This window comes from Myotis lucifugus, unplaced genomic scaffold (assembly GCF_000147115.1).
Source record: "Myotis lucifugus unplaced genomic scaffold, Myoluc2.0 scaffold_419, whole genome shotgun sequence".
Lineage (NCBI taxonomy): Eukaryota > Metazoa > Chordata > Mammalia > Chiroptera > Vespertilionidae > Myotis > Myotis lucifugus.
Genome location: NW_005871467.1, coordinates 399,177 through 424,395, shown reverse-complemented (window position 1 = coordinate 424,395; position 25,219 = coordinate 399,177). Strand labels below are relative to the sequence as shown.

The 25,219-nt window shown below is 42.9% G+C and overlaps 1 protein-coding gene across 1 annotated transcript in view; it reads right to left on the bottom strand.

Moving 5' to 3' along the window:
• SYNE2 (spectrin repeat containing nuclear envelope protein 2) overlaps positions 1-25,219 on the bottom strand; it is a 254,062-nt gene that overhangs the window by 38,813 nt on the left and 190,030 nt on the right. The window contains 13 exon segments of the mRNA XM_023743920.1: positions 303-461; positions 2,533-2,688; positions 9,376-9,501; positions 12,589-12,783; positions 15,005-15,239; positions 16,455-16,549; positions 17,703-17,847; positions 17,961-18,115; positions 19,304-19,432; positions 20,433-20,612; positions 21,714-21,918; positions 23,122-23,252; positions 23,725-23,895. Coding sequence (XP_023599688.1) covers positions 303-461; positions 2,533-2,688; positions 9,376-9,501; positions 12,589-12,783; positions 15,005-15,239; positions 16,455-16,549; positions 17,703-17,847; positions 17,961-18,115; positions 19,304-19,432; positions 20,433-20,612; positions 21,714-21,918; positions 23,122-23,252; positions 23,725-23,895 — 2,082 coding nt within the window.

The window sequence follows — 25,219 nt, the reverse complement described above, 5'->3', positions numbered from 1 at the left end:
GCTTAAGGAGATGGGGGTGGGGGTGAGGGGGGAGGGAGGCGCTTCCCTGGCCGGACTTCCAGAGAGAGAGGAACTCCCCTCAATTCACAGCACCCTGCTCTCTAGAGGGGCCCCACACTTCCCATCTCTCTGGAATCCACACTTACCAGCTCTTCTCTGGGAAGGAACAGAAAGAGTGAGAAAGTCCCTTCAAATTTCTAAAATGCTACTGGAAACACACCAATCACACACCACTGTGAGCGGTGAGAGGAGGAGGGAGGACCGCGGAGGGTCCCTGCAGTCACGTGGGCGCTGCTGCTTACCTTCTGTAGCTTGTCGATCATTTCTTCGATACTAACATCTGCTGTCTGCAGGACCTTGTTTTCCATCTGCACCAGCCAGGCACACAGCTCTTTATTTTTCTCATTGAACACAATCCAGGAATTGAGTCTGTCTTCAATCTCCTGTTTGCGTACAGCCACCTGGAAACGAAAATGCACTTGGCAGCTGAGTACAGGCAGGAAGGCAAGTGTTTCCCTTCCCATCCCCCCATCGAAAGGACTACGAGTTTCATTCATTTCAGTCAGTAGCCCTATCGACTTAAATTACTACGTTTCTGCCTCTTAAGCTCCTCGGGTTTAACAACAGAATTTGCTCTCTCCTTTGATAAATGTCATAAAAATCAACAAAGATTGTACCTCACCCAAAGGGCTCAGTTTTATCCAATATTATCAGGTTATATTAAAAAACTAGAAACAGGAAAGGTTAAGTGAATAACTTAAGCATCACCTAAGTTTTTTCTGTTCCTGTTCTTTCTAATATACATTCGCTGAATGCTCGCTGCATGCTAACTTTTAACGTTAGGACCCAAATCCTTTCCTTTTAAAAAGTGATCGTCTTTTTACCTTCTTAAGGACAATGTCCTGCCTATTTACTTAAAAAACCATAATACAGATCCAGTTAGGAACCTAACATTTGTAATGCAAATGTGCCATGAAAATTCAAGTCATTTAAACATCCTAGTTTTGTATTTCAAAACAAAAACAAAGCAAAATTAGATTAAAAACAACAAGAACGCACATCACTCATTGACTTCACCTTTCCACCATGTCCTACCACTGTGGATAGAAACCATGGGAATGGGATGGAATACTGGCCCACAGCACGCAGGCTGCCCCCAAATGCCCAGCACTTCCGGAGGCACAGGCAACCCTGAGCTGGTCTCAACGAAGGGTCTTCCTCCTCCCAGGGTTCAAATATATTACTTCAATAAATATAAATTCAAAGAATGAAATCGGCTTTTTCTATGTAAAAAAAATCCTCTCAAGTATTAAAACTCTTTTTAAGCTTAGAGTTAAAAGGGGTAATAGCTAAAGAGTTCTTTTGGGAAAGTTTGAACACCCCACTTTGCAGATGGGGAAACGAAGGCTGAATTCCCAGAGAGTTTCTTGCTATGCACAGAACACCTCTGCTGTTTTCAGAGTGGAGGCCAAATGTCTAGTATTTGCACCCTCCCCCCGCCCCAAATGTGTTAAAAAGGCCCAGAGAACTATCCCCCCAAAACCAGGTTTTGTGTTTCTGCTCCTCAGGGCATCTATTTATCTTAGTTTGAAAAAACCCTGGCATTTTGCACAGCATCACTTTGGTAGGCTTCATAATGAGGAACATCTGGACCCCTGTCTTTGCTGCTTAACTTTCAGGATACTTTTCATATTTCCTAAATATCTTCTTTTATATAAAATTTGAATGAAAATTCTAAAAGGACATTTAAAAGTAGGGTACATTGTGAATATTAAATACTAAATTAAGAAAGAAAAATGCTTTTACTTTATGAAAATGCATCCAAAAGTGTCTGAATTTCAACTCTTAAAAATACATCTCATAATTCACAAAATGAGATTTGGGAGTTTACTTTTCTTAGAATTACATGTTTGTAAAACAAAGATCTGCTGGAACCCTTTAATTCCGTCTTGATCCTATCACAAACACTGCCGAACACCCCACCACAATCTCATTCTTAATCAGAAGTGAACCCCTCGTGAGCCACTGAGGTGCTAAGGGTAGCAGCAGATCATTTCTTTCAGAGTTTTAAAAACGTGACAGAAACATGGGGTGGCACGTGAATGCGGAGTTCTGGGATGCAAGGCAGTCCCTGTGGGACTCTAAGTGCGACTCAGCCCAGAAGAGGTGCTGCAGCCTCTGCTCTAAGTCCGGCCTCCGGAAGGGATCCCCTCTGGGCCCTAATTCTAACCCACAGATTAGTCTTGTCATCTGCACGAGACAGAGAGCACACGCACACGGCGGGCACAACTGCTACCCCTCACACACTTCACCTGGCTTTTTACGAGGCTCGTTAACAATGTGCCAAGTCCCAGCACGGAAACAAAGGGGCAGGTCTGCTACACCGGGTCGCTGCCTGCGAAGGGAGCAGCGGCCTGGGCTCCAGCGGAAAGGCCTCCGGTCAATGAAATGAAGCTCCTTTCTACTTTGTCTGGCCCTCGGAGACGGTTCCATAAAGCCACAACAGCCGTGCCCTGCCGGGAACCGACTTACTCGTAGGCAGAGGTCCTCCCATTGTCTGTGCAGAAGCTCTATCTGCTCCTTCAGCACCATCACGTCCTCCACAAGAATGTGCTGCGTTAGGTCGCTTTTCATAGTTTGAAGTTCTTTCAAGTTCTGAGTCCAGTTAGCCAAAGACTTCTCTAGCTCCTGCATTAAACACGAGAACAGGGAGAGAGAAACAACAAACCTTCAACTCAAACTGCTGTTGTTTCCAAACCTGTAGGCTAATCCTTTGATTGGACTCTGGGGGAGGGGACACCCGGAAGGGGGCGGGACCTCCCGAATGAGAAACAGCCCAGGGCCAGCTTCTGCAGGGGAGGCTGGCCAGCTCTTCACCACCTTTTTCTCAAAAGAAAACTCTTCTACCTCTATTTTCATTTTCTCAGGTAGTTCAGATTTTTATATAATGAATTCTACTTTAAAGTCATGTCGGTTTTTACCTTTATTTAGAGGAAAGCAACAATCTCTCTCTCTCTCTCTCTCTCTCTCTCTCTCTCACACACACACACACACACACACACACACACACACACACACACTTCTAATTCTGAAACTACGCCACAGAAATGTAGAAAGTTGATTTCCTATTCTTAAAAAACACCTAAGAAATGCACTGATGCCACCGTGGCAATCATATAACAACAGCTTCTGTTCAAAGGGAATTATTTTGGTTAACTTTCAAAAAGAAAGTTAAAATATAATGAAAGAAAAAAAATAAATTGTTACTAAATAACTGGCAGAGATTGGTTAGCAGAAAATTTCCTGTGGCCCTGGAAACTTCTTTTTTCCAAATAAATTGGTCAAATTTAAACCTTTTGAATTCTAGGACATAATCAACACAATTACTTTCACAACAGGGAAGATAAAAGGAAACAGCTAGAACATTTACACGTCTTTTAAAAAAGAATACATTTTTATTGATTTCAGAGAGGGAGCTAGAAACATCAATGATGAAAGAATCAATGATAGGCTGCCTCCTGCACACCCCACACTGGGGATCTAGCCCACGAGCCCGCAACCCGGGCACAAGCCTTTGACTGGAATCGAACCTGGGATCCTTCAGTCTGCAGGCTGACACTCTATCCATTGAGCCAAAGCAGCTAGGGCACGTGTCTTTAAAAAATAAAAAAAATTGCATGGTCTGTTACTGTTTTGTGAGCACTTCCAAGTAACTCTGTAAGAGCTATAGCACAATGAAAAGATCACTAGTTCAAAAGCCATTTTTATTGTGCTTTCAATTCTTCATACTTTGGCACACTGCAAGGGTCTCCATTCACACCTGCCTATAGGAAAGTGAAAGAGCGACGATTCACATCAGAAACATGGCTGAGTGAGGCAACAATAAAAATGTGTGAATTCTGATTGATTTCCAGAGCTCTCATTTCTACACTGATATGATCTCACAAGCTACTGCCAATAATTTATGTTTAATAAAATGGTCTGGAGAATTCTTTTTTAAAGGTTGCATGGGGACTAGGAAATACCATCTTTACCAGAAATCATTATTTCAAATTTTTGTTACCTAGTTTTAGCCTCACAATTCTAGTAAAGTGGGTGAGAGCAGATACAGCAGCGGAACAGTTTCCATGAGCTACATAATATAAAGGGGGCGACTCGTAAGTGGAGGTACATCACCCACTGACTTAACTACAGGAACCCCAAAGACCACTGAGCTCATGCAGCGTCTCCCTGCTCAGAGGTGCTGACTCAGATGCCTGTGTATTAGGGAGGCGTGTATAAGTTACCCACAGCCAACTTGAAATCTATTCGGTTTGCATACTTGGTTGGTTTCCTCCTACAACTGAAAGGGTAATTAACAGGTATAAAACTTTTGAATATGGGCATCTTTATGATTCCTAACAAGAAGGCTTCTCTGATTCATTGGACGAGGTTGGGATTCCTGTTTTATGCTCTCATGGTCCCTGGTACTTTTTCCTGTAACCCTACCCATGCTTACAGTTATTCTCACACACACCTATGCATATAGTGGAACTCTTTGGTTAACATGTGCCTCTCCAGTCGTCTAGACTGTCAACCCAGTACTGGCCAGGGCCATGAGAACCTTGCTCACAAATACATTGCCTAGCACCTACCACAATGCCTGGTATTTAATAAATTCTCAGATATCAAAATGTATGATCAAAAGGGAAACAATTTGACATAGCCTTAAGAGCTCTCAAATGTTCATAAGTATTAGGTATAAAAAGCAAGGAATCAATATATAGAGCGAGACCTATTGTGGAAGTTTACTACAGCTGATGCTCAGTATTTGTACAAACGTTTAAAAAATCATGCTTCTGTCTTTAAATTAAAATACTCTGGATTTGCTACCAAACTAATTGTGAAAGAGAACACATCAGATAAGTTTCCCTTTCTTTAATATAACCAGCTAAACTGTCTATATTGCAAGAATAATTCCAATTGTTCATATAATACATGATGTCAAACAAAGTAATTGCATCAAGTAATGCAACACACAGGCCTTGACTGGACTCTAATATAGCACAGCAGTTAAAACCTTTGCCCGTGGATGCAACTACCAGTGCATTGGCAAATCTTCTCTACATTATCATTTGGGTAAAAAATGGACCAAGAAATGAATGTATGTATGTGTATGTATGTACGTATGTACATATGTATGTAATATATATGCCTGAATATCTTTGGAAGATCATATAAAAAAGTGGTAACACGGATTGCTTCTGTGAAAAGAAACTGATGGGAGAAAAAATTTTCATGTAGACTAGGTCCCCTCTCATCCATGGGGGATGTGCTGGACCCCCAGTGGATGCCTGAAATGGTGGATGGTACCTAATCCAATATAACTGTTTTTTTCCTATACATACATACCTATGATAAAGTTTAATTTATAAATTAGACATAGTAAGAGATTAACAATAACAAATAATAAAATAGGACAATTATAATAGTATACTGTAATAAAAGTTTTGGGAATGTGGTCCGGGCTCTCTCTTTCTCAAATATCTGGAATTTTCCATTTAATATGTTGAGCTGCAGTTGACTGCAGGTTACTGAAACCGTGAAAAGCAAAACCATGGATAAGGGAGGTAGTACTGTGTACCATTTGTGCCTTCTAAATTTTGGACCGTATCATATTACTTATTAAAAAATTACCTTAAGCCCTACCTGGTTTGGCTCAGTGGATACAGCATCGGCCTGCAGACCGAAGGGTCCCGGGCTCGATTCCAGTCAAGGGCACATGCCTAGGTTGCGGGCTCGACCCCCAGCAGGGAGTGTGCAGGAGGCAGCTGATCAATGATTCTCTCTCATCATTGATGTTTCTATCTCTCTCTCTCCCTCTCCCTTCCTCTCTGAAATCAATAAAAATATATATATATATTTTAAAAAATTACCTTAAAAATAAAATTGTCCCAAGGACTCAATTGTTTGACGTTTCATGAACACAAATGCCCACTATAGCAATTTTGATAGTAGTGAAAAGCTAGTATATGAAGTATATAAATCACACACATACACACACACACACACACACACAGAATTATTCCATACAGAAACTTGGTTGTCACTGGAATATAGTTTTCCTAGGAGGAAAGTACAGCCCAGACTGGTCCAGGGACTGTTGTATCTCCCCAGGTGATTCAGGATGGTAAACACTGCCCTAGACAGGCTTCAGGTTACGTAGGAGCCTTTGGAATATGGGCATGGGTTGACTGAAATTCATGCTCTTGAACTCTCTCCTGGATTGTTTTCCCCTGCGAGAGAGGATGTGGAGGCTGTGGAAGCTGAAAGGATCCTGGTGGAAACTGAGAAGTGTGATACTTGGGAAAGTCATGGCCTCTTATGCGTTGACAGTTTGCATTCTGCACTGGTTTCTAGACTTTATGGGAGGAAATTCCATGTATCGACCCGAGAGTGACTCCACACCCTCTCATTAGACCTGAAGTGTAGATCTAAACCTAAAGATGTAGAGACGATAAAAACTTTGAAAATTAGGAAGAGGTAGGAACCTTCTGAACCTAACAAAGACACCACCTGCAAATATCGAGTTAAGGGTGAAATGTCAGAATAATTCTTTTTAAAAAATCAGGATTAACATGAAGGAGCCAGCCATTAATACTTCCATTCAGCACAGTTCTGGAAGCAGTGACCAGTGTAGATAGGACAGAAAAAATTATAATTAAAAGGAAGAAACAAAAAGGGGTCATTTTCCACAAATGGTGATTGTTGACATAGTCATCCAAAAGAATATGTAGACAAATTATTAGAATTAGCAAGAGTTCTGCAAGATGGCTGAATATAATATCAATATATAAAGTTAGTCACATTTCTAGGCACCAGTGAAAAACAGAAAATATAACCAGAAAAAGGCAGAATGTTCAATAGCTTCAAAAACAACACATCAAGAAATAAATCTAACAAAAGATGCACAATACTATGTAAAGAAAATTATAAAACATCATTGAATGACTAACAGGAGAAACATGCCACATTCAAGGAACAGGAGTACTCAGTGTCAAAAAGATGTTAATTTTTCCCAAATTAACCTACACATTCAATACTACACAAAGTGCTTCTAAAAGTTGTGGAAAATCAAAGACTCAAGGATATCCATACTAAGGTGGGAGAACAAGGTCTGGGCACATATTATGCCTGATTTGAAAGCTAAGATAAGCAGACCAGTGGGACAGAGAACCAAGAAAGAAGTTCTGTGTATGTGGAAACATGATATTTGACACTGGACTATTCAATAAATAGGCATCAGGACAACCGACTATCGACGTGAATAAAAAAATTGAGCCTTTAACTCAAAAGTTACTTCTTCAGCCCTGGCGAGGCGGTTCAGTCGGTTGGAGCATCGTCTCATACACCAAAAGGTTGCAGGTTCAATCCCAGGTAGAGACTCCTATGGGAGGCAACTGATCAATGTTTCTCTCTCACATTATGTTTCTCTATTTTTCTCTCTCTAAAATCAATGAAAACATATCTTTGCGTGAGGATTAAAAAAAGAATCAATTCTTCAATGAATAAAGGTATAAGTTAAAGAGCAAAACATGAAACTTTCTGAAGAAAATGTAAGAGTTTATCTTTATGACTTTAGTATGAAGATGTCTCAAAGGAAACAGAAAATGAAGATATTGATAAATTCATCTATATTAAAATGACAAAAAATATCCTCCCCCCCCCCAGCCAGTGACACCAAGAAAAAGTAGAAAAAGAAGTTCTTGGATGGGAGAAGACATTTGCAATGTCTATATTCAACAGAGGAGAATTATCTAAAATAAATAAGTAGCTACTTCAAATCAATAAGAAAACAGCCCAACAGAAAAATGAGTCAAGGATATAAACAGGCAATTCATAGAAGGCAAATCTGAAAAGGTGATAAATATGAAAGAAATATTGAACTTACTAGCAATTAAACTACAAAGAGATACCATCTCACCCCTATCAGACTATCAAAAATTTTAAAAAATTGACAATACCAAGTGATTGGAGAGAGAATAAATTGTTTCCTATTGATATAATGCATCAACACAGCAGTGAGGATGAATGAGTTGTGGGTATCAACACTGATGACTCAAAATCATAATAAGGGGAAAAGGTTGCATTATATGTGTTATATAGTATGGTATTGTTCATGTAAAGTTTAAAAACAAAAGTAATACTTCTAAATTTCATTGAGAACTACGAACACACGGTAAAATGATAAAGAAGTGCATAAGCATGGTAAAAGAACAAATTCAGGGTTGTAAACACTTCTGGGGAAGGAACATACTTTGAAAATCATCCAGGACACTATAACTGTATTTGTGATGTTTTACTTTTCAGCTGAGTGATGGTTTCGTGGCAGTTTGTCATATCATTTGTTAGGTTAAAAATATTTTGCATGTCAGATATATTAAAATGAAGGGAAAAAAACTGATTTCTAGCACAGCCGACATATGAGACTACTTAGTTCTTCCTAATTATTTCAATTTGACTGAAGTCACTGAAGAAAACAAACAAACAATAAAAACAAGACAAAATACATTCCAAAAGGCTTTTGATGTCTTTCAAACATCAAACCTGCAAAGAGGGAAGGGACCCGGCAATTCCTGACCTGGAAATTTTATGGATGCAAATTCCTGTCTGCAAAGGCCTAAAACAGTGATGGAGAACCTATGACACGCGTGTCAGAGGAGACGCGCGAACTCATTTTTTTGGTTGATTTTTCTTTGTTAAATGGCATTTAAATATATAAAATAAATATCAAAAACATGTCTTTGTTTTACTATGGTTGCAAATATAAAAAAATTTCTGTATGTGACACGGCACCAGAGTTAAGTTAGGGTTTTTCAAAATGCTGACACGCCGAGCTCAAAAGGTTCGCCATCACTGTCCTAAAATATGCAGAAATTTTTGCTAGTGTGATATTAATTAGGCAGAATACAGTTTGGAAGGTTTTATAGAAATGTTATAACAGCAAAAAAACTCAACCCACTGGCTTTTAAAAAAACCTGAATTCTTTAGTCATACTTGACTCTCATTTCAATGACACGGTCCTTTGGTAAGGGGACAGCTTTCAAGGTCGTCTCCGAGGCCACATCTTCCATCTCCGCGAGCCAGACAGAAAGAGGGTCTGAGTGAAACCACGAGGGTCCCAAAGGCTCTCATTTTCACACATGGGTCTCAAAAACCATGGGTTCTAATTCCTTCAGAGACCAGGATGCTTTGTTAGATAAAAGATAGGAAAAATGCTTTCCAACTGAACATGAAAACTTGGTTCCAACACAGAAACAGAAAGGCAAACAAACTCTGCAACTCCCGGGGAAACAGCTGAGTGAGACCGCACACGCCCCCCTCGGCTTTCAGTACCTTAATCAGCTCTTTCTCTTTCTGGAGGTCCTCGTGAGGTTCTGGAAGAGGATCTTTACTTTGCGCCTTTAAAACGTGCAGCCTGCTTTTCAGCTCCTTGATTTTCTTTTCACACTGGTCCCAGGTCTATTTGAAAACAGCGTTAAGATTGGTAAGTACTTTGCTATTTAAGAGTAAATGACAGAACCAGAACAACTCATGTAATCCACGGAAGTGCGCTGCCTAATGTGTTTTTGTGGATCACACAGAAACCCAGTTCCTTCCTTGAACAAACCGTGGTCTAATAGAGCCGAAGGGACACCACTCTGGTTCAACACCTTTTTGCAGCTTCATGTGTGGCTCATTTCAACCATTGGGTTGGTTGGTTTTTGCTTCAAAATACAGCTGACCCTTGAATGACTCGGGGGGTGAGGGATGGTTAGGGGATCCCACCTAGAGGAATTGAAAATCCCCATGTGACTTAAGTTGACACTTGGTATCCACAGATTCCCAACTGAAGATGGAAAATAGTTTCCAATCCGCAGTTGGTTGAATCCACAGATGCAAAACCCAAGGACTCTGAGGCCTTTACATTTATTGAAAAAAAGGAGTGGAATGGTGTTGTCAAACCCGTGTTGTCAACCGTATTTCTTCCCCCCTCCCCATGACCCTGGTCTATGTGATATTATTTCTATTTTGATACTGGAACAGTTCACATTTAAAAGGCCGCTATAAGAACCAATCGTTAGCATTTACAGACTCAGGCATGCGCTGCAATAGCATCGTAAAACCTAAAGCACTCGACCACTTTTCTTGTCTTCTTTTCTAACGTCACTCCTCTGCTCTCTCTCTTCCCTTTTCTAGTGGTTTGGCTTGGGCGGCCCTTTCACAGTCAAGCTTCACTCGCTCTCCATCTCTCACCCGTGCGCTGACAGCCACCTCCCGCTTAAAGCACTTGACCGTTTCTAAAGCATTTTCAACTTCACTGTCTTATTGTCATTGTAATAACCTTAGGAGACAGCACAAGTATTAGTATTATCACATTTAAAATGTGAAAACTGCCCTAGCCAGTCTGGCTCAGTGGATAGAGCTTTGGCCTGAGGACTGAAGGGTCCCAGGTTTGATTCTGGTCAAGGGCATGTATCTAGGTTGCAGGCTTGATCCCCGACCCTGGTAGGGCATGTACAGGAGGCAACCAATTGATGTGTCTCTCTCACATCAATGTTTCTCTCTCTCTGTCTCTTCCCCTCCCTCCACTCTTTCTAAAAATCAATGGAAAAATATCCTCAGATGAGGATTACCGGGAAAAGGTAAATAATAAAATGTGAAAAATGAGGCTCAGAGAAAACTGACTGGCCGAGGAGATGAAGGTAGAGGCAGCTTAGCCGAGAGGTGCCCTAAGGCTGCAGGGGCCCCCACGCCCAGTGCCATTCTTTTGCACCATCTCTATTTCCTTTAACCTTACATTACTGAGCAACTAGTTGCCTGCATTTTCAAGTTCAGGGTGCTTACAATTGGTTCATTAGGGTAAGATTCTACTGCTGAGGTGACTAACAGCAGACAAACATAAACTCAAACACTATTTTTTTAATTATTATTTCTTTGATTGATTTATTGATTGATTTGAGAGAGAGAAATGGCTAAAGAAAAATCAAAAGAATAATGTTTTGTGACACACAAAACATGAAATTCAATTTTTAGTATTATTAAGTTCTGTTGGAACTCAGCCATGTTTATTCATTTATGTATTGTCTATGGCTATCTTCATTCAAACACTATTTTAATTCTCAGTACAACTGCTATCTAAACATACTTGGGTTGGCCCCATTCTATGGTGACAACTCATGTAAGGGGAGGCCACTGGTCCAGCAACATCAAGTCCCTGGAACACAACCAAGAAAGCAAAGCGAGAAACAAAACTCTTCTCCCCCACCAACCCGGTAACTGCAATTACCATCATGCTTTACAAACATGACCAGAGCTCAACCAGTGTTTCTAGTTCATGAATTTTGCGGTCCGTATACCAAAGAAGATTCAGACACTTTGTTCACAGGAGAGATGCTCAGGCCCTAACTTGGGACATATTTATTCTTCATTCAGAAAACCACCTCTGATAAGCTTGGTTATCTGGTTTGACACACAGACACACACACACACTCAATAGTGCAGTGGTTCTCAACCTGTGGGTCGCGACCCCTTTGGCGGTCAAATTACCCTTTCGCCTAAGACCATCCTGCATATCAGATATTTACATTACGATTCATAACAGTAGCAACATTACAGTTACGAAGTAGCAACGAAAATAATTTTATGATTGGGTCACAACATGAGGAACTGTATTTAAAGGGCCAGAAGGTTGAGAACCACTGCAATAGTGTAAAGAGGAGAGTGGGCTTATCAGGAGTAGGTATGCTCAGCGAAACAAAAAGTAAAAAATAGATAGCTTCATATTCTATGTAGCGAGAGGAAAACCATAAAAGCCACACGAGACCTCAAAGAGCACAGTAGTGTAGGGCCTAGGTTCAAAGCAGCTCAGAGTCCTTGAGAAAAACTTGGTATTTTAGCATAACAAAATGATTTTCCTAATACTGACCAAGGAACCTTTCAGTTCTTAAAGATATGATCATAAATTATCTGTGAAATTCATTTATATAAAAATGCATTTGTGATGATAACAGAAAGATGAAGTATCACTGTGTTTATTTTCATATACTATCCCCAGGGACAGACCAAATGTGGAACATTCATTTCATATTTGGAACTTCCACGGAATATTAATAAGTTCTCTGTTTTGCCTTGGCTGGGTCGCACAGTTGGTTAGAGTGTCATCCCGTTCACCAAAAGGCTGTGGGTTTGATTCCTGGGCAGGGCATATACCCAGGTTGTGTGTATGGGAGGCAACTGATCGATGTTTCTCTCTCACATGGATGTTTCTTTCTCTCTCTTATGCTAAAATTAATAAACATATCTTTGGGTGAGGATTAAAAAAAGTTCTCTGTTTCATAAAAATAAATATAAAATAGAACCTCAAGTATTTACATATTTAATACTGAGTTTTTAAAATGCTCTTATTATTATTATTATTCTACAGTCAGTAACTGGCAAGATTCATGGAATAGTAGGACCTTTGGAAAACTCACAATATCATCCCATAAGCATTCCCGTTGTCACACAGCAAACATTCTATGTACTGCATTTGAGTGTCATGAGTGGGAAAGTAAGTGGCGAGTTTACCTCTACGATGCTCTGGAAGTGTTTAATCATCTCTCCTACTTGGATCTTTGTGTCCTTCCAGTTGTCCTGAAGTTGACTGATTCTCTTGCTAACAGACTCTTTACTTTCCGGGTTAGTTGTGCTCAGCAACTTTTCCCCAGCTTCCAAGGTTAGTTCATAGGTGGTTTGCCATCTCTCAAAACGAATTTCTTTATTCTAAAAAAAGGAAGAAAGTGACTTGCCTAAGCCATCTCAAACCTAGCTGATCGAAAGACCTGCTCCTCCTCCAGTCTTCCCTGACTTGGTCAACAGCACACTATTCACCACGATGCTCACAGCAGGAACCCAGAGTCATCTTGATTTAGATTTTTATTTACGTGCCACATCCGAACCATTAGTAAGTCTTGTAAATGCTACCCACAAACATACCCTTTTTTATCTTCACTGTGATCTCTCTTGTCTTATCCATCCTAACAACTCGCCGAGACTACTGACATAGCCTGACTGGATCTGGCAGAATAATTTTCACAAAAAGGCCACAGCGATATTCCCTGCCCCACGTGCTCTTCCAGAACCTGTCACTGGCCAGCCAGTGGCGGTGCCTCTGTCCCCTCCTCCTGACCCCGTGTGGGCACGTGTGATGGCTAAAGACGACAGTGGATGTGACACATGTGACTTCCAAGGTGAGGTCTAAAAGGCACAGAGCTTCTCCCTGGATCTCTCTTTCTTGGGACATGGCCTTTGCAGCCACGAGCTGCCATGGAGGAAGTCTGGCTACCAGAGCTTCCATGTAGAGTGACCACAGGGAATGATGCCGTGGAGCCCAGCGGTTCCAGTTCCTAGCTGTCTGAGTCTTTCCAGCGTAAGTGCCAAACACGAGAGTGAGCAGACTGCCAGATGAGTCCAGCCCGAGCCGTCACCTGACCGAAACTGCCTGAGACCCCACACAAGAATGGCCTTGCTGAGCCCGCCAGCCCCCAGAACTGTGGGAGGTAAGCATCAATGATGGTTGCTATGCAGCAAGAGATGGGAAATATACCGGGTTCCTGCTTCTCCTTTGGCTGCTCCACCATCCATCCTCCTCAGAGCAGCCAGAGGATCTTTAAAAGATACAAACAGAATCATGCTGCCCTCTCTTCCAACTGAAACTCCTCAGCGGTCTCCTCTTACACCGTGACTGTGATCCAGCTATCATGCCTTGCCTGTAAGACATTCCTCCCTGCCTGCGTCTCAAATTCATTTCCTGCCATCGCGGCCCCACTGGCTGGGCTCCTGTCATACCAGCCTTCTTTCTGTTCCTCTGCGTCGATAAGCTTGTTCCCAGCGTGGGGAATTGGGACAGCCATTCCGTCTGTCTGAAAGGCTCCTTCCCCAGACTTTGCCTGGCTGGCTCCTTCTCATCACTCAGGCTCCAACGATGTCACATTCCCAGAGATCGCCCATTCTAAAGGAGCCACCCAGCCCCTCCATTAGCTGCAGTTTAATGAAGTATACATGCCTTATTGCAATCAGGTATTTTCTTATTTATTAACTAGAAGCCCGTTGCACAAAGATTTGCGCAATAGGTCTTCCTTCCCCTGGCTGCTGGCACCAGTTTTCCTCTGGCACCCGGCCGCAGGCTTGGCTTCTCCGCTGTGGCCACAGTGGAGAAGCCAAGCCTCTTCAGTCTTCAGTCCTCACTCCGTGACTGTGTAGGCAAATTAACCGCCATCTTTGTTGGGTTAATGCAAATTAACTGCCATCTTTGTTGGGTTAATTTGCATAGTTGCTCTAATTGGCTGGTGGGCGTAGCGGAGTGACACCAATTTGCATGTCCCACGAGCGTGGGAGTCCTCTCTTCGCCCACCATACTTCAGCACTTAGAACAGTGACTGGCACGGAGGATGCGCTCAGTAGCTGACGACTGGGAAGTGAATAGGGAAGTGCAGGGTTTCAGGAGGCTGGTGTTTCATTTTGCCGCATCCCTAGAGAGTGGTTCTCTAGCTCAATGGAACATGCCTGAGAACGGCCAACGAATGACTCTAGCCCTCTGCTCGTCAAGCACCTTTCTGATTGAAAACTCTGTTGCCTAAACGGATTAGCCCTTCACAAGTAAGCAGGAGTCCCACTGTAAACTACCACACCGGTGGCCAGGTTATATCTTACTTAGTACCTTAAAGGCTTGGGTGGGTGAGTCTGTCACCCAAACTTCTCCCACTGGACCCACCCATCTCCACTCCTTCCCTACTCCCACAGCCCAGGAGAGCCTCACTGCTTCTGGGTGGATGGAGGAGATTGGGTTTCTGACCCTGCAAGGCTAGGGACCCTAGCCCTCTGGCCTCCCCTTGCAGAGAGCACACCTGCACCATGACATCTTCAAAAACCTAAAACCTGGAGGGGATGTATGTCTTCCACAGAATGACCCCCGTGGTTCCCACACTGCGGCGGCTGGGAGTACCTTCAGCTCATGGATCAGGCTTCTGGTTTGGAAGAGACTGTGGCAGTCCTGGCTCCTGACCGCAGACAGCAGTTGGCTGGTGGCGGCGAGGAAGCGGAGCAAGTCCCCCTCCGGGGTGGAGAAAAACCGCCACTGCCTCACCAGTGCAGCGACCGCTCGCTTCCTCTGCCGCACGCTCTGCGCGGCGCTCTGCCACCGGGCCTTCAGCTGCGTGAACTTCGAAACAAATGCCGGCCTTGGGAAAACAGAGGGTTAGGGAATCCGGACATGAACAGGTAGAAAAATAACTATCACAGCATCATAGAAACTCAGATTTGCTACTGATATGTGCAATTTACACAAATAACAAACTTCTTATGAACTTAGCACCACTCCACTTAAATACGATGGGGAACTTGGAACAGGGGCAGCATGTGGTTGGCAAAGATTTTTAGCGAAAGATATTTGCATAGGACCTGGGTACTTTCCACACAGACAACCATTCCTTAAATGGGAGCTGTTTTAACAGCCATTATGCCAAATGCTGCACGGAAAACTACACACTGGATCGGAGGGACAGAGATGAGCAGTTGGGTATCTGGTAATGTTATCTATTATTGAGGGTTTTACTTCATGTAATTTCAGCAGTAAAAAACATGCTTCCTGCAGCTACTCAATCAGTTCCTTTCCAGATAAGTGACACCCTTCATATGAAAAAACAAGGCCTTTCAATTGTTATGCGGGAAGTCATGCTTTGCTGTACTGATCAAACCAAAACCAGCTGATGATCCTGGAACTGGCTTCATTACTTCCGAGCTGGGAAGAAATGGGCTTTAATTTCTTAGTTATGCTGAAAGATGCAGAGGTATATGGTGGTGATGGGGAGGGAAAACCATCCCTACCAGGACACTGGAGAAGTATTCAACAGGCCAGGGCACCTCTGGGCAGTCTGCCATGGGTACCTGTTGTGTGGCAGGTTCAGCTATTGTCACCAGGATGGCCTAAGGGACTCTGCTCAGCCTGAGTGGCACTGCCCAGCGGCCCCAATCCCATGTACGCAGCACAGGGAGAAATCCGTCTTTCACAGCTGTGACAAAGCTACTTGCTAGGAATATTCAGAATTATTCTTTAAATAGCAAACATCATGAGGCTGAAGGTAGAGAGGAAAATATTCTACAGAGAATCCTTTGAGGTAAAAAATCAGTAAACTGTACTTGACGAGTGGGTCTGTTCTGCTAACCCCACTCGCCTACCATAGGGGAGAGTGCCACCACGGTTTTTACGGCCCCAGCAAGACCCTATCCTAACATTGTCCCAAGACTGCCCCGTGGTGGTCCGTCAACTGACATGCCCACAGGAAACGGATGGGATCAAGATTCACATGGTGGAAGGCCTGCTTTGACTGCATTACCCCCCCCCCCCCTCTCTCTCAAACACACACACACACAGACACACACACCAGACAGCTTACCTCTTCTCTATTTCTGTTGTGTCCAAGAGTTGTAAGGACTGGGTGACATAGCAATCAGCAATTGTCTGGTTTATAGAAACTTCAGCTTCCAACATCTGTATGTGAATTAAAATATTAAATATCAGCTTGTAGAATTCATTTTATGAACCGGGACCTTATATTTCCCATTAAAATCTAAGCTCAAGGAGAACACCTGAGGTAATCATTTTTCAAATTATTTGAGTCTAACTGCAAAAAATGCTCAACCATCACATCAACAGCACCTACAAATGTAATCTTAGAAGGAAAAGATCCAACAGTAACTATGGTTAATGCCTGTTTATTGGGCAGACTGCTATTTGCTAGACACTATGTAAAACATGCATTATCTTACTTATCCCTCAAACTTTGGACTTAAGTACTATTATAATGTCCATCTGAAGAGGAGGAAGCTAAGGTATGAAGTTCAGTAATTTATTCAAGGTCACTCAGCTTGGGAGGATTTCATTTTCATTGGATGACAACGTGACAATGCAGCCAAATCGGTTATGTTAGAAAGCTGCGGTGAACTAATCGTGCCCACTTTGAAGGGCAGGATCGACCTATAACCAGCAAGAATATTTCCAAACAAACATCAGCACAAGTGTGGGAAAGCTCCCCTGTGAAATTATTAATGAGGCAATTATAATTATACCAAGTTCTTCCCTATTTTAGAGAATTACTCTGTGAAAATGCAAAGATGAGCTGAAGTACTTCAACATGCTCTTGGTAAAGTGGTATGTTTGCATTCTGTGGAAGCAAAGTGGTGCTAGAAGATTGCACTTACTGTAGAAGATCTAGGAGTTCTGTCATTAATAAAATAGAGCAATGAAACAAAATGTTGAAAGTTGTGAAACATGTTAAGAATTTTGCATGTGATCAACTGACAACAAGATTTGCTTAGACATACACTGACAGGTACTCTGTATTTTATCTAAATCCATCTTTCCCTGCCCTAGCCCGATTGGCTCAGTGGATAGAGCATTGGCCCACAGACGGAAGGGTCCTGGTTCGATTCCAGTCAAGGACATATACTCGGTTGCAGGCTTGATCTGTGTGTGTGGGAGGCAACCAATCTCTCTCACTTCAATATTTCTTTCTCTGTTTCTCCCCCTCCCTTCTACTCGCTCTAAAACATTTAATGGAAAAATATCCTCGGGTGAGGATTAACAAAAATAAATAAATGCATCTTTCTCTGCCCCCTGCCCCAGGGTGAGGGGCACAGGTTACCTCATATGCCATCTGCTGCTCCAGGAGAGCTGGAAGGCTGTCAGCAATGCTCATCTTGAGCGTCTCTTCTATCTTCTCCAAAAGGCGGACCCACTTTTCACAGCAGCAAAGAAACTGTTCATGTAATCTGATTCCCTGAAGCTCACTAAAGAGGTTTAAAAACAAATAAAACAGAGCCATATAACGTTGACATTGCTGAACTCAAGCTGTTCATTTTACCAGAACTGAAAGGGAGCAGGGGCGATGGGCTGTTCTGACCTGCAGCGCTCCAGCGCCGTGGCCGTGGCGCGAATCCACTGCCGGTTCATGTCTTTCAGTGTCTTTACAGCCACGTCGCTGAGTGGGAGCCCGAGGCTCACTTCATTCAGCTGCTCGGCCTCAGGCGAGTGGGCTGCCAGTGCCAGCACAGGATTCTATTAAAAAAGGAAACCAATTCCGATGTGAGGGTACCGACGAGATTTCCACCTGATGGAAAGGTCGCAGAGATGCTGCGGACCATCCTCATCTGAAAGAGGAGGGGACAGGGGCCTCCGTGTGTAAATGACTTGCCCACCGTCAAATCGCTAGTTGGTGTTAGAACCCAGGTCTCCTGCAGCTTTTCTAGAACAACAAGCTGCACATAGGGCCAGAACCTAGACAGCCCAGGAAATAGACAGTGGTCTCAGATTTTGTTTCTGAGGAAGGTGAAAATAAGCTTTTTCATTTTTTTTATTTTTAAAAGGACCCATTTTGGACCTTCAACTCCCATTTGGTCTGCCAACAACTTGACCTTCAAGAGATCATGCAGTTTACCCACAAGTCGAATGAAAACGTAATCCTTAAAATACTAGTAAAGCATGGTACCTAAACATCTGCATTTTGGTAGAATGTGAAATGATAGAAGAATTCGAACTCATCAAAATTTTATTTTTAAAATGATATCCCAGGGACAGCCTCTAGGTCGAAATATGTAAAACAAACATCCTTTACAATACCCACACTGTCACTACAGAACTCTGCTCTGATAGTCCAGGTCAGCCAACTTCTTCTGTGAACAGCTAGATCATAAACATTTTAGTCTTTTATGGGTCACAGTCACCTCTGCCCCGCAGCATGAAAACTCCAACGAACAACTCGTAAATGGAAGGGAATGGGCGTGTGCCCTGGGTTCCTGACTCCTGATCCAGGTTATGTGGTTGGTACTTAGGAGTATGCAGGAGCCAGTATTCTTTAAATCTCCCATTCATTTATGTTAACTAAGCTAATAAATGAAAAAATATATACAATTAATTTAATAGGGTATTTTACTTTCGATCTTCAACTAACCAGAAAAATTTAATCACCATAGCGAATTCCTAGATTATTCTAGTTAACTAAAGCTAATTAGTAAAGACATCAAAAGTTAAAAATCTACGAAAATTACTATGGCATATTACTAAAATAGATTCCTATGTTGTTATACTTTCCTAGAAGTTAGGGAAAATAGGATAACAATGAATGACATGTAGATTGCCGTGCGTAAGAGTTATGATAGAAACAGAGTTTATAGTGTGACCGTAATTAGCTTCTGTTTCATCCTATGCTGAGTCTAAGCACTTAGAAATGATAAATATTGGCAATACCAGGAATGAGTCGGGATTTCCTTCTTTTTCCTGTTGGTAGAGTTTATCCAAATTCTCTTCTTCATGTGTAATACGACCTTTCAAAGATTCCAACCGGTCACCAAAATCCTTAAACTGTGATAGAACAAACTAGGACAAGAGAAATTTTCATTAGAGACAATTGCATATTGAATAGAATTAAGCACAGCCTTGGGAGCTGATGGAAGTCCAAACTGTTTTCACCACCACCCCCCCACGCCCCACCCCCACCCCCACCCGCACCCTCAGCGCATTACTATCTTAAATATTCAGAGGACTCCTGATTTCCTCTCTGTGCCTTTGGCAAAGCACTGAGCCTCCAGGGATGGATGGCTCACCTGCTTGAGGGACTACGCAGAGGAAGGTCAGTATGTACTCTGCTCCCTCAGTCCTGCTAGTTAAATATTTTTTCCCTGCTGCTATTGAGATGGGACACTGGAGTTCCATGGCCTTCTGTGCAGCTTTTTGACAGTGCAGGCACAAAAAATTCTTCAAAAAATGAATGCCGCCCTAGCCAGTTTGGCTCAGTGGATAGAGCGTTGGCCTGCAGACCGCAGGGTCCCGGGTTTGATTCTGGTCAAGGGCACATACCTTGGTTGCAGGCTCCTCCCCGGCCCAGGCCCTGGTACAGGAGGCAACCAATCGATGTGTTTCTTTCACATGGATATTTCTCTCTGTCTTTCCCTCTCTCTTCTACTCTCTCTAAAAAATCAATGGGAAAATATTCCTGGGTGAGGATTAAAAAAAAAAAGTGAATGCAGCATCCCACAAATGGCCTATGGCTCAATGACCCCACTTGGAATCCAAATAACTGCTGAGATCTGAACAGTGTATGAAATACATGACTTCTTAAACTAGCACATTCAACAAAGGAGAAATGGGTGCTTAAGACCTGCCCATTGCCCATGCGATGGAAAAATCACCTACTTAAAGAATCATGTCAAATGGCAGACACTTTCAGGGGCAGCTTTACTCTGTAGTTGCACTAACGAGCCCACAAAACACAAATTGCCCTAATGAGCACGATTACTATCACTTCATAGGACACAAGGAATTAAGGGCGATGGGCAAATGTCCACGACTACAACTTGAATGAAAAAAGAAGATGAACCTCAAATTCATTTGCTTTCACAAGCAGCATCTTTTCCAAGTAGGAAGCCCTCTGGAGGGAGTGCCGTTGACCAGAGAGGAGCACGTGGGTGTCCGGCTCCGCGGGTTGTGGGAGGCGATCCAGGCGAGTGGAGTTTTGGGCAAAGGCTTCTTTTGTCTTCTGCACATCACACTGCAGTTCCTAGAGTAGGAAAGGTGATCCCCAAACATCTCCTCCTCCTTTCACCGCAGGAATCCCCCACTCCCTCTGCCTCCACATCTGGGAGACTTTCTGCCCTGAAATTGTCAGCATGGCTTTTTATTGTTTATCTTAAAGAGCTGAAAAAGCGAGGCTTTGTTTACCTGGTGCACATCACTGGTGCTGCTCTGAAATCTGCCGGTTCGGGGAGAAAACTGACCACTGACCAATAGGGTTGAGGCTTCTAGTTTTTAGAAACTGGAGACCACCTGGGTGAGTCCTGTGTGTTATGTCTTTAATCGTCGAACATTTTAGGAATCTGCTTTAATGGCATTTTAAGGATCAATGCAATCCTGTCCTTTGAGACTTTGTGACATAACTGGATTTATTTGCAGAGACTGTAGAATCTCACTAACCACGCTGATTTTAAGGCTCCTCTGGAAATACTGTGTGTGGGGGTGTGTTTTTTGGTTTTCTTTCTTAAAGAACAGGTCAGGTAGAAGAAATACAGATCACATCTGTTGGATTCCTGTCATTCATTAAATTGGTTAATACTTTTTGATTTGTCCTATAGTATCAGAAGATACAGAAGGCAGCTGGTCACCCAGTTTAAAACTTGAAAGTAGTCACTTTCTGGGCCTTCATCAACATAACAGGATAAAACCACAGAGGAAATTATACAGCTCTTAAACATAGTCTACCTATCACTATAACTACAGAAAAGCCGTATCAACATGGAGGCGAGTCCATAATTATCTTTTTTCCATGATTATTTCTAAAGCAAGAGGTTCAACATCTATTATTCTTAGATAACCATATTCAGTTGAGATACTTTTGCTTTGAGACTTTGCATGAGGCGTTGGCTTTAGAGATTTACCTGCTGGAGTGACAGGGGAGACTGGGAACGAGGTGGTGACAGGTGCCCCCAACCCAGCTCCCTGCTGCCTGCTGTCCAGACCTGGCCTCTGAGCCTCCACCTGGCCCCCCGAACCCCCCACATCCCAGTCTCATCCGTGTCCAACACAGCCTGCGCGTGCACTCCTCTGTCCTCGGTCCAGTCCCTGGGTCTCACCCCTTGGCTTCCCCAATGGGCTTTGCACCCACCTTTATGTCCCGCAGGGCCGGGGTCAGGATCTCTGCCAGGTTGTTTCCAGACATGTTGATGTTTGCAAGCTGGTGGTACTTAGCTTCCTGCTGGTCCAGCCTCGTTACAGCCTCAGTGTGAGCACTGGCATAGGCCTCCCAGAGATGCAGCAGACCCTGGGCCGTCTGCAACTGCTCTGCAATGTCGTGGTTTACCTGGGTCCACCTGTCAGGGCAACATGAACAGGTCCCGATCCCATCCTTCCCCTTGCAGCAAAAGCTCAATGCACACTCTCCCGGATCGCTAAGACAACACTGTTAAATGCCTTTTTTATTAACTGCACCATCACTATCTAAACCAGTGGTTCTCAACCTTCTGGCCCTTTAAATACAGTTCTTCATGTTGTGACCCAACCATAAAATTATTTTCGTTGCTACTTCATAACTGTAATGTTGCTACTGTTACGAATCGTAATGTAAATATCTGATATGCAGGATGGTCTTAGGCGACCCCTGTGAAAGGGTCATTCGACCACCAAAGGGGTCGAGACCCATAGGTTGAGAACCGCTGAAAACAGAAGTCCGAACTTGAATATTTACCTGACTTTATAATTCTTAACAAAAATGACAAAATTTGTGATTGGCAAGGACTATCTATTGTAGTTTGGATGTCCCTTAGGCAGACGTGGAGAAAGCACTGACTGTGCGCCTGATGAAACAGCTCCACATGGGAGGGGCTCCTATTTATAGAGTTGGGTCTTTAAGGAAGCCTTTTTAAATTGTGTTTATGACAAATTTATTCTCCAATTACAAAAGCCACACACATTCCTAACATAACAGTGGGAGTAAGGGGAACTGCTCTCACTCTATATGCAGACTGTTGTAGCTTACCTTTCTCTCCCATCACTAAAGCAGCTTGAGGCCAGCTTCCACATCGCATTCAATAAAATAAAAGACTTGCAATTAACTAGGGCCACACCTCTTAAGGAGCTTTCTCCCACACAGGCTTCATCAAGAATCAGTTCCCTGAAGGTATTCTAACATCCCCTTTCTTCCAGGTCTAATGTTCCCTGTGGCAAAGACCTCCCATCTGGCCCTTCTCTTAGTCTGTTTCTGCCTGGGGCATTGGTGTCCCTGAGGATTACACTGGGCATGTATTCTGACAAATAGTAGCCTTCTACTCTGGGGCTGTAATCATGGTATTTCCAAATTGATTACACCAGACACTTGAACAGAGCGGGTAAGAGCCTTCACGACATGAAATCATACATGAATTAGATCCTTCAAACCAGTAGAGGCCAGAAGAGTATGAAACCAGTCATCTCAGATGATTAAGATTAGACTGTCCAATGCCCATGACACTTCATTCAATGCAGGTCATTAAGATAACGGATCTGTTATTCAACTTGTATCTTAACACAATAAGTACCTGGTGTGAGTATGATGGCGTTTCTCTTCGATGATCTCAGCCACTGAGGGGCAGGAACCTTTGAGTTTTCCAATAACCTCCTGGAGCTTCTGCCAGCGCCCTTCACTGCTCTCAGCTTCGTCCTGAAGAGACTAGGAGAACAGAGCAGGAGTGTTAGTTTCCGAAAGGCCTGGCCAATTCCAAAGAAGGCCGCAGCTTTTCAACACCTTCTCTGTGTCACAGTAATAAGAAGACAAACCTTGATAAGATTGGGACAAATTATTAAAACTGTAAGAAAACAACTGAGAAAGTATTATTTTATTCGAGACAAAAACTCTTAAAGTGTACTTAAAAAAGAAACCCACCCAAACCCAAAACCTTTACGTTGCAAAATAATATGAACATTAAAAATGAAGAAAAATTCAATGTGAACTTTGACAAAGTTTCACTCCTTTGGCTCACGTGATACAACTGAGAAAGTATTATTTTATTCGAGACAAAAACTCTTAATACTATTTTGTGCTTCTCTGTTGAGAGCCCAAACGCAATTGTGTCCGTGACTGCGCTTGCTTCCACTGGAGATCACCTGCCAATAAAGTGCCTGCCAGGACCTGGTTAGTTTACCTGAAGGTTCTGCACCTGGCACTTCAGGGCCTCCAATGACAGAACCACAGGCTTGCTGTGCTCCATGCAGTACCCGAATCGAACAGTCATCCTGTTCACGTCATCAGAGAGTTTATCGTAGATCTTCCACTCCTGTAGGAGGCGCTGCATGGAGGTCTTGAGCTCATTGACCTATATGAAAAGGGGAAGCATATTTAGCAACTCATTGGGAAGAGGCTCTATCATCATTTTTTTTTTCTTCCTAAGGACTCTATCCATCACTTAGGCATTTCAATCTGAAAGTATTGGAGGCGCTTCGGTGACTAACTGAAGGTGGGAAGGGTAGACCAATGAACAAAAACTATCAGAGACGGCTACGTTTTACAGTAGAACAGGCAAATGGAAAAGAGCCCTGAGACCAGAAGGATCAGCATGGAGAGCGTTCAGCTGAGGGAGGGGCAGCCCTGGGACAGAACACGGGGAGGAATCAGAATCTGTGAGTGTACCGGCTTCCACATAAAAAGTTGGCGTAATTTCTGGTGCTCTTAAGGGTAACCCCTTAGAATTATAATGATAGCTTCACAGAGGAGAAATGCCACATGTGGTCTGAGGGAGAGGAGAAGAAAACCACTGAGCAAAATTCATTACACTAAAGCACGGAGCGGAATAGCCAGCAGAACAGCATTCACTGAGTGCTGCAAAGGCATCACTATGAAGGTAGAAAAGAGAGAGTAGGTATCATTGTCCCCGTTTTACAGACTAGAAAACTGAGGCTTAGAGAGATTAAGTGCCCGCCCTAGGTCACTAGGAAAGATAAAGGTGCGGCCAAGATCTTTATTCGGACAGAGAATGCAAAGCTCTTGCTCTTAAACACTAGGCTATATTGACTCTGGAGAGCTTCTAGATGGACAATTTAGGTCTTTGTCCTTTGTATTATTTAAAAACAATAGCTTTAGCTCTAGCTGGTTTGGCTCAGTGAATAAAAGAGCATCGGCCTGGGGAGTGAAGGGTCCTGGGTTCGATTTTGGTCAAGGGCACATGCCTGGGTTGTGGGCTCAATCCCCAGTAGGGGATGTGCAGGAGGCAGCCAACCAATGATTCTCTCTCATCATTGATGTTTCTATCTCTCCCTCTCTCTTCATCTCTAAAATAATATATTTAAAAACAAAACGATAAGCTTTACTCTGTAATTATTTCTAGAATATTTTCATCATTCCCCCAAAGAAACCCCATACCCATTAGCAGTCACTCCTCATTCTTCCCCCCAAACCTCCTCCAGATACTAATCTACTTTCCATCTCTATAGGTTTGCCTATTCTGGATATTTCACATAATGGAATCATATAACAAGGCAATCAATGTTGTAGCATGTATCAGGACTTCGTTCCTTTTTATGGTTGAATAATATTCCATTGTAGGAACATACCACATCCATTTATCAGTTGATGGACATTTTGGCTATTATGAATCCCGCTTCTACAAACATTTGTGTAGAACATTTCTGATGGGGGGACAT